The sequence below is a fragment of a genome, unplaced genomic scaffold, assembly GCF_019419815.1.
Source record: "Pyrus x bretschneideri cultivar Hongxiangsu unplaced genomic scaffold, Pyrus_bretschneideri_v1 Contig5, whole genome shotgun sequence".
NCBI classification, from domain to species: Eukaryota; Viridiplantae; Streptophyta; class Magnoliopsida; order Rosales; family Rosaceae; genus Pyrus; species Pyrus x bretschneideri.
Window position 1 is genome coordinate 3,750,906 of NW_025999787.1, and position 9,734 is coordinate 3,760,639.

Sequence of the window (9,734 nt, forward strand, 5' to 3'; positions counted from 1 at the left end):
TTTTCGTAAACTATTGCTTTGAGAAATTGTTAATTGTTGCAAAATTTAGAGTGTGTTCCTTTATCTACTAAAGCATTCGCAGCCCTAGTTTTTGGTTTGATGGCTTGATCTCTGATGTATTCATTGAGGATTGCACTTATTTATAGCTGGACATTTTATTTTGCAACATTGTAGAAAAGGTAAATTGGATATTGCATGTGAAAAAATTAACGTTTTTTTTTTTTTTGGTGTTCCTGTATATAATACAAATTTTAACAATTGTCCAAACAATAATATTTGTAATAATCGTCATTTTATAATTTATGCATTCGACATCCAAACAATGAAATTTTAATTAACGGAATTTTAATTACTGTAAATTATAGTTCACGTTATTTCTATAAAAATTTCGAAATTCTCCGTTGAAAACATAACATGTGTAAAAATACATCTTTGTTCTTGATCTTCACTTGGAGCGCCTCAATCAATCCTTCCCGCCATTTCTCCCGAGTCTCACACTCTCACTCTCCCAAATCCTCTCCATTTGATGCTCTCACGATCACTCTGTTCTTGCCATTGTCTACGCCTCCCCTCTCTCCTCCGTCTCCATTACCCCATCGCCCTCTTCCGCCCTAAACCCTCTTCACTCCCTCTCATTTCCCTCTCCCCCCAAAACCCTAATCTTCGTGCCATGTCCTCCCGCCCCTCCGCCTTCGACGCCCTCATGTCCGGCGCCCGCGCCGCCGCCGCCAAGAAAAAGCCCCAGCGTTCGCCCTCCAAGAAGCGCCAAGCCCTAGACTCCACTGACCCTATCAAAAAACCCCAATTGCTGCCTACGCCCGAAAGCGCCGGCGCAACCCAAGATCCAGAACCCGTGGAAGTCAAAGCTCCGGAATCCAAGGAAATTAAAGAAGCTCAAGAAAGTTCTGGCAATGGCGGTGAGGTGGTTCCGGCAGGGAAGAAAGTGTGCGTGGTGGCGGGTGCTAAGGAGCGGACTGAGGAATTGAAGAGCCGAATGCCGCTACTGAAGAAGAAAGCCGGGGAATTTGACCCAAAATTGGTGGCGAATTGGGGCCAGGGCGAGAGGGTTCCTTTTGTGTTTGTTTGTTTAGTTTTCAATTTGATTGACAAAGAGACGGGTCGGATTGTGATCACGGATATTGTTTGTAACATGTTGAGGACTGTAATGTACACCACGCCTGAGGATTTGGTGCCTGTGATTTATCTTGCGGCGAATAGGATTGCTCCGGCGCATGAGGGTTTGGAGCTTGGAATTGGGGATGCTTCGATTGTTAAGGCCCTTGCAGAGGCTTTTGGGACGACTGAAGCGCATGTGAAGAAGCAATACAAGGTATTATTACTGTGGGTTTTGTGTTTTCATTTAATCTTGAATACGTGTATCGATTTTGTTTCATCAAGTTTTGAGTTTTTATGATTAATTGGGTTGTTTCATCTAGTTCATGATATAATGAAGGAAGATTAAAGAACAGAAAGTCATAAATCTTTGCTCCACATAGTTGATTTCTTTCATTTTGTCGAGGCTGAGTTGCGTGGGAATTTTTTGATGTTTAAATCTTTGTTACTTCATGCTACCAGTGCTCCTATCTGAGTTAGCTGTCGCATTAAATGCATTTTGTCTTTTAAATCTTCTAGGAACTTCACTTTCATGTATGCAGTTTATTTTTCTTTCCTTTACTGATAAGTGAGGTTGAAATTTATAGGAGCTGGGAGATCTTGGTCGTGTTGCAAAGGAAAGCCGTTCTTCACAATCTATGATGCGCAAGCCTGATGCATTAACTGTCACCAAGGTTTTTAGTACATTTCGTCAACTAGCTAAGGTGATCTATCTTCATATTTCCGAACTTAGACTCTGAAATTTTAGTACTTTGATATATTGATTTTGATGCCTCTTCTTGTCTTGCCGTGGGTTGCTTTATGTAGGGACCTGGTGTTGATAAGTACAATTTTGTTTTCTCAATTGATGTTTCTTTTTTTTGCTTTTCTAGTACTATAACCTTATATGCATTCTGTTGAGAAGTTGTCACATTTTCAAAACAATGTGGGAGTGTAAAATTTTGTGGTGATCAAAGTCCACTGCCCTTGACACGTTATGTTTCTCGTCAAAGGAGCTTTTCTTTGGAAATTTTCTTTTTAGGTAGAACTAGAACAGAAGGACGATTATTGTAAATTATGAATTATGAAAGCTAAAAGGGGTTTTTGGTAAGTCCATTAAATTATGTTTCTTTATGTTGTTTATCAAGGAGAATTTCCTGTAGTTTTGATGCACTGAGTTATTGTAAACTATTTAGGGAAAATAACTATTATGTAGATGGTTGGATTATACCATATTTAATTAAGCGAAAAAAGATTACACTGTATGGAATGTAGTTAGGTGGTGAACTTTTTTCTCTTTAGTAATTTTACCTTAAATTTACTGGTGGATAAGATATGAAGATTTTGTGGAGGGGTTCAATTTTTTTTACTATAGGATATTGTTCTTGTAATTAACTTGCCCTTGCTTGTGAAATTTAATAGGAATCTGGGAAGGATAGTCAGGAGAAGAAAAAGAACCATATCAAGGCACTTCTTGTTGCTGCCACTGATTGTGAACCTCAATATCTGATCCGTTTGCTTCAGGTTGTAATTTGGTTATATAGTAAATTTCAGTTGTTAACACCTTTTAGCCTATTGTAAGGTTTAAGGGTTTTGTTTTGTAGACAAAGTTGCGAATTGGATTGGCAGAGCAGACTCTATTAACTGCATTGGGACAAGCTGCAGTGTATACTGAAAAACATTCGACACCACCTTCTCATATTCAGAGTCCTCTAGAAGAGGTGAGTTTAGGTTCGTTAGGTCAAATGATGCAGTTCTAGAGAATCTTCATGCCATCAAATTTTGTTGATACTGAGTTTATAATCTGCTACTGAATTGGTAATATGCTAAGAGTTATGTGTCTTGTAGGGTTATTTAGTAGATAACAAGAATTTTGGCTATTAGACCATTATACTTGATCTTTATGACAATATAAGTAGTTCTAATTAGCTACAAGCTGAATTGATCTTTTGTTGATGGTCTTTTGTTCTATCTTGTAATACGTTCTCTATAACTTTGATTTCTCAGGCAGCAAAGCTTGTTAAGCAAGTGTACTCTCTGCTTCCTGATTACGATAAAATCATCCCTGCCCTTTTAAGTGGAGGTGTATGGAATCTTCCAGAGATATGCAACTTTACTTTGGGCGTCCCAGTTGGGCCTATGCTAGCAAAACCAACTAAGGGGGTATCTGAGATTGTACAGAAGTTTCAGGATACAGAATACACGTGTGAATACAAGTACGATGGAGAACGTGCCCAGGTGATACCATCTTGTTAATTCCAACATGTAACATTTTTCGGTTCATGATATGTTGTGTGCCATAGCATGCTTCATTCCTTTTTGTTTTCTGGTTACAATAACGTTCCCATTTCTTACAGATACATTTCATGGAGAATGGTTCTGTTGAGATATACAGTCGAAATGCTGAACGAAACACTGGAAAGTATCCTGATGTGGTTGCTGCAGTGTCGAGGTTGGGCTTCTATCTTGGTTGTATGGTATTTCATATGGAACTTAGGGGTGATAATACGTGAGGGAGTTTGGTACTCTGGAATAAAAATTCGAAGGTTTCACATCTCCTATGATATAAACTGAATCAATCTGTAGTGCATTTCTCCATGTGCGATGGGTTAAAGAGTTGGTTGGTTACTGAATATTTTCAAAATTCTTTTGGGATCTTTCTTCTACTACTACATCCCCACTAATGAAACTAATGTCATAAACTATACACTGCACTGAGTAAATTTAGGTAATTGATATTTCTGAAAAGTTAAGACTTGATAAATGGGTGATGAGGCATTTGTTTTTGTAAACAAATTAATGCCTGTAATGTTTGTGGTCTGGTGATGTGTTTAGAATTTTTCCAACCTGTATTTGACTAGTTTATTTGTTAAAGTATGGTTGCAACTTCATGTTATCCAGAATGTTAATTGTGCTTTGACAAAAGAAAAAAAAATGTTTATTGTGCTCTCAAATTTTCAGTTGCTAATGTTTTCTGTCAGCTTGCAGGTTAAAGAAGTCATCTGTAACATCATTCGTTTTGGATTGTGAAATTGTTGCTTACGACCGTGAAAAGCAAAAAATTCTGCCCTTCCAGGTAAATTATTTCCCCATCGTACTCCAGTTTTATTCTTGGTGCTCTTCATAGTGATTTGCTACCCACCTATTGGAGTTGGGGTCACTCCATATTTGTTTTCGTTCACAAAGCTTCTCAAACAATTTTTTTATTTGAATATTAGATATACTTATACATAAAAATGTAAATCAAAACATGTTGAGAAAAGCACTTACGGAAGAGCAGGTATCCTCAAATGGTGTACCAAAAATAATTTTATGGATATGCTATTGTGTATTCTTCTTGTGGAAGAATAGTTACCAAAGTTTGACCTTTGGCTTACCCTTCCTTTGCATAATGATAATGCATATATATGGGTATATACTTCGCAGTTACACCATCTATTCCGGCTTCACTAATGATGGTGCATGAAAATCATAATATTTTCTGAATGCTTTTTGACTTTTTTCTCTCTAAAAATATTGTTTTATGGCTTTTTACACCCGGGACAGTATTTAATTTTGAATATTGTTGAGTTAAGATTTGAAAGCCTTTACAAGATATTATTGTTGCAGGTACTCAGCACTAGAGCGCGTAAAAATGTGAGCTTGAGTGAGATCAAGGTTGAAGTCTGCATATTTGCTTTTGATATGTTGTATCTTAATGGCCGACCACTTATTCAGGAACAACTGAAAGTTCGTAGAGAGGTATAACTTTGTCTTTCTTCCCAATTAAGTTTACAACTTACTGTTATTGCTCTTATGGATGGGAGCAATTGTGTTTCTCAAAAAATTAATAACTAATATCCAAGTCATGCATATTGTATGACCAGCATATCTTATTGATTAATTTATTTAGTAGAATAAAATGAATTGGTGTCGAAATTTACTATTTCTAGTCTTTTTTGTTCTTTCTTTTCTTGGTGTTATTAATTTTTTTTTGTTCTTTCATTGTTTTTTTATTGAGAATCTATCTTTGCCATTCCTTTTCATGTTTTGAATTTATTTTTATGTTCGCATTTGTATCAAAATTGTTGATAGGTTCCCTTTTTGAATCAGGAAAATGTTTGTGTTGGTATCTAACTAGTGTGATTAAACAGCCTGCTATGGCATCTCTAATTGCCTTTAGGAACAAATACTGCTGGAAGGTTTATAATAGAAGTTAATTATTAATTGGAAAAGGTTATATTCTAGGTACAGGTAGCAAAGTAGCGGGCAGTAGTATCATTCAAGATTACACCTGTTGACACTTTACTTCTTGTTATTCAATGCCTTTGCATTAGTTTCATGTGTTTAGAGTGGGGAGTGCAAGAAGTTTAAAGTGCCAACTGTGCTGCTTCTTTTCGTCCTTTTTTCTAGTAGTTTATTAGTCTTCGTTGATGATGCCTTGGGGCATCAACAGTATTATTTCATAGGAAAATTTGAACATTAATGAAAACAAAAGTGCAAGAAAAGACAGAACAAGGTGTCGTGTCTTCTTAATAGTACCATAAGTCTATGTTGATTACAGTGAGATTACGAGAAGGGTGCCCCATTGACTAATTCATTTTAGGTGCCACAATTATTGTTGAAGGTTCTGCTTTATAAGAAATTCTGGGTTTTTAATGTCTTCTGACCATTCTTCTTATTCTGCTTTTACACCAGAAAGTAATATTTATATTCTTACATGTGAGACTGTTGTTGCATTGTGCAGTGTCTGTATGACTCTTTTGTGGAAGAAGCTGGGTTTTTTCAGTTTGCCACAGCCTTAACATCAAATGATATTGATGAAATACAAAAGTTTCTTGATGCTGCTGTCAGTTCAAGGTATTCACTCCATTCTTTTGACTTTTCAGGGGGCAAATGGATATGAACATTAGATAAAGTAATTCGAATTTCATAAATGTGCTGTCATTGGATCACTAGGATTGCAAGTTTTGCACAAATACATTTCATGAAGGTGGAAAAATGTACTAATTAATTCTGTTGAACTTCTGCCTTAGAATTTAATTTATTTGTGGTTTGGTCTTTCACTTGCATCCCAGTTTATTTTTATCTGTATAAGTTTGTCCTCTTTGAGCTATGGCCTTCTTTTGTTATTCCTTCATCCTGGATTGCAGTTCTGAGGGTTTAATTATTAAAACATTGACCAAAGATGCTACATACGAGCCTTCAAAGCGGTCACTTAACTGGCTGAAATTGAAGAAAGATTACATGGACAGGTAAGAATTAGTGTTTTCCATTTTAGTAATCCTGATAAAGCTTTGTGAATTTTATGTTTATTCGTTTGCTATGCCCTTCAGTATTGGGGACTCACTAGACTTGGTGCCTATTGCTGCTTTCCATGGCCGGGGAAAACGTACAGGTAACTGTAATGAAACAGCATTTTCAGTTGAAGGAAGGGGCACTTTCTGTTGAAATGTTTGTCTTTCTGGATTTAATAATTAAAAATTCTCCCATTTTTCTTCAACGTAAAAGTGACGCTCTTTAAAGGTTTCCAGTCATTTACATCTTTTAGTTTTATCTTCAATGTCTCAATGATGCAATATTCTTCTTCCTTAAACTGTCACTATCTTATTCTTAAATTGAAATACAAGGTGGAGGTGATAATCATAATCTGGTCTTCCTTAGGTGTCTATGGTGCTTTCCTCCTCGCTTGTTATGATAGCAATAATGAAGAGTTTCAAAGCATTTGTAAAGTAGGTCAGTGCAATTTTTTTATGTATGTGTTGGCAACCTTTTCAGTGATTTCCAATCTGTTTTACCTATTACTGATTGGTCGGCCGTGTATCTTTATTTTTTACAGGCACTGGACTCACTGAAGCAATGCTTGAAGAACGTTCTGCCAGTCTCCGTACTAAAGTGATACCCAAACCTAAGGTCTGTGATTCCTTCTTTCTGTCTGAATTTTATTACATTGTTCTTCTGATTCTCTTGCTAATTTTGCTTTCTTGTCAATTGCAGTCATACTATAGGTATCATGATACAATGAATCCAGATGTATGGTTTGAACCCTCAGAGGTAATAACCATTGCCTTTTTGTTTTCTGTACATATAGCTTTTTGATAGAACTCCCTCTGCACTTCTATTGTGTTGCCCAGTTCATTTTGCACATTAAGGGTGCGTTTGATATACAGGAGTCGCTTGGCTAGGACTAATTATAGGAATTAGTGTGGATTGGCTTGGATTTATTTTTGTCTCATGTTTGGGGTCTTCACTAAAAGGCAAGATAGTACCCGCAAAACTGTAAACAAACATATAGTATGATTTATATAATTCCCAGACCTGACACCACTCCCAATTATCACTTAATACTACACACCTGTACACCTCCATCAGCTACAAGGGGGAGGAGAAACCTGTAGCGCTTTTATCTTTAGAGTTGACAAAGAGAGAAATAGGGCTTATTTTTGGGCCCCATTTTCAACTTGTATAAAATCAGGATAGAGCCTACATAGCCCTATTTGGGATGCCAGTCCGGAGGAGCAAATGTACCCAAAGAGTTAGAAGTCATTGGTCCTGATTCCTAAATGGGAAAGGGAAAAAACAAAACCCTTTTTTGTTTTTTTTTTTTTTTTTTGTTTTGTTTGGGGGGGGGGGGGGGGGGGGGGGGGGGGGAGAAGGGTTTTGCTGGAAGTCTTCCTAATCCCTAGGAATCTTACATTTTTGTTGAAGCACATCTTGGACTTTGCATTTGATGTGTCCGGTAGTTTGGATTCTTAAGCTGTACAGAGAGATCTTTGAGCAAATCAATATTATAGACGAGATTGGGTCCTGTTTTTGATACAAGAAAAGTTACTATCAAAATTCATGGAATGATGCTCTTCTTAAATTATTTTCCTCATGGGTTTTAGGTTTTTTTTTTAACACTGTTCCATGGGTTGAGCTACTCTAAGTCTCAGCTTGTTTGGAGAATTTAAAGAAATTATCGAAGTGGTAAAATACAATTTTCTTGAAAATGCTGAATTTTTCATCTTGAACAAGAATATTAAAAAGGTGGAATGTGAACAACTTTGTTCAAATTTACAAGGATTGCCATTTTTTCTTTTAGCTTCAAAAGGATGTGATGATTGAACTCGTGGCATTTTCTCCTTTACAGATGCATGCAGAAATTAATTATCCTTTTTCTTAGTGTTTAGGTAGAATCTGCTGTGATCTACTGAGAAAATTAGCAGGAACCGTGTTTCTAGATATGCATTCCTGAACATTTTTTCATTTTAACCATAAAAAGGAGAAGAGCATTTTGGCATTAATAGCAAAATCTTGCCACAATTTTAATAGGTCTTATGTAGCACTGTAAGGTTAAGATTTTTTTCCCCCTTAAACTCAAGTGACGGAAGTTTTCTAGACTATAAGGTTAGATGGCAAATGAGTTTTAAGTACTTCCGGTCATCTGTTGTTTAGTTTTCAAAACAATGCAGTTTAGCTGAATTGCGTGAATATAGCTGAGTTTTGCTTTCTAAGTGCTAGACTTGGTGGAGTGGATTTCAGCTTCTTCTTGTGATAACCCATGGTATTTTTTTTTTTCTTTCAGGTTTGGGAGGTGAAAGCTGCGGACCTGACTATTAGCCCCGTTCATCGTGCTGCAGTTGGCATAGTGGATGCTAATAAGGTTCACTGGAATTTTTTTTTTCTTTACTTGTCAATATTTGCTATTACCTTGTGAATGTGGATTAGATGATGTGTTTTCTTCATCTAATTCTATGTGCACGTGTGATCAGGGTATTTCTCTCCGGTTTCCACGTCTTATTCGAGTTCGGGAAGACAAACCTCCGGAGCTAGCCACATCATCTGAGCAGGTGAAGAAAGTTAATTTGAAACACTATTGTACAGTTTATATGTATTCTCACACACTTCTTCTAAGTTCAGGTAGCCGAGTTGTATAATGCTCAAGCGATCAACCATTCAAACAATCAAAATGACAACGAAGATGATTAGGGAACAGAATCTTCATCATTTTACTCATTTCTGGAGATGTCCTGTGTAAAGAAATCGGCACTCATGTTGATACAGCTCATGTGAGTATCTCAATGTGAATTTTTAAAATTTTAAGCCGTTAGGGTTTAACCGTTACATGATGGATCCTTGGGTGCTTTCCCCAATAGTCTGGTGCCAGAGGCAACATATAGAGGAGTCAAAACATTGAGAATTTTATCCTGGGCTGCTAATATTCATCCTGTGCCGTTGCTCATTTAGGATTTAGGGCTTTGTTTTTTGTTGTTGTTGATCAAATATTGGGCAAACTGTACTTTGTATCAAAGCATTATCAACTCAAAATTTTCTCCTTTTTAATTGAAGTACTAATTTGTTTAGAAGATGGAGCATATCTCAATCATTTGTTTACGGAACTCTAGTTCATGTTGAGGAATTCTTGGGGACAATCGACCCGTGCACACACATTTGTTGACTCAGGTCATTGACGCGGTTGGGCCCACGCTTACATCAATGACCGGAAGTCGTTCACACAAACGCCTTGGCGAATGCCCCTAGCATATTTCTTTCATATTATCATGAACACAGTTGTCTCGTTTACTTGTCTACATCATTTTCAGCACGGTGCGCCTGATAACGTGATTCCGCCATGTTACTTGATTACATGGCTGCATCAAACCTTCAAACCCGAAAAGAAG

The 9,734-nt window shown here is 36.9% G+C and overlaps 1 protein-coding gene across 2 annotated transcripts; it reads left to right on the forward strand.

Moving 5' to 3' along the window:
* The first annotated feature begins 415 nt into the window (after window positions 1-415).
* LOC103928628 (DNA ligase 1) lies at window positions 416-9,416 on the forward strand. Of its 2 annotated transcripts, XM_009337706.3 has the most exons (17): window positions 418-1,330; window positions 1,701-1,817; window positions 2,515-2,616; window positions 2,697-2,813; window positions 3,100-3,330; window positions 3,450-3,544; window positions 4,081-4,168; window positions 4,702-4,833; window positions 5,819-5,931; window positions 6,225-6,326; window positions 6,408-6,469; window positions 6,736-6,807; window positions 6,911-6,984; window positions 7,069-7,125; window positions 8,639-8,716; window positions 8,826-8,903; window positions 8,974-9,416. In XM_009337706.3, the coding sequence occupies exons 1-17, from the start codon at window positions 527-529 to the stop codon at window positions 9,040-9,042; spliced, it is 2,391 nt and encodes a 796-aa protein (XP_009335981.2). In that variant the 5' UTR covers window positions 418-526; the 3' UTR covers window positions 9,043-9,416. The 2 variants fall into 2 exon arrangements, 1 of the variants encoding a protein (XP_009335981.2); XR_007252651.1 differs by lacking the exons at window positions 8,826-8,903; window positions 8,974-9,416 and having other exon boundaries at window positions 416-1,330; window positions 6,736-6,803.
* Window positions 9,417-9,734: the final 318 nt, after the last annotated feature.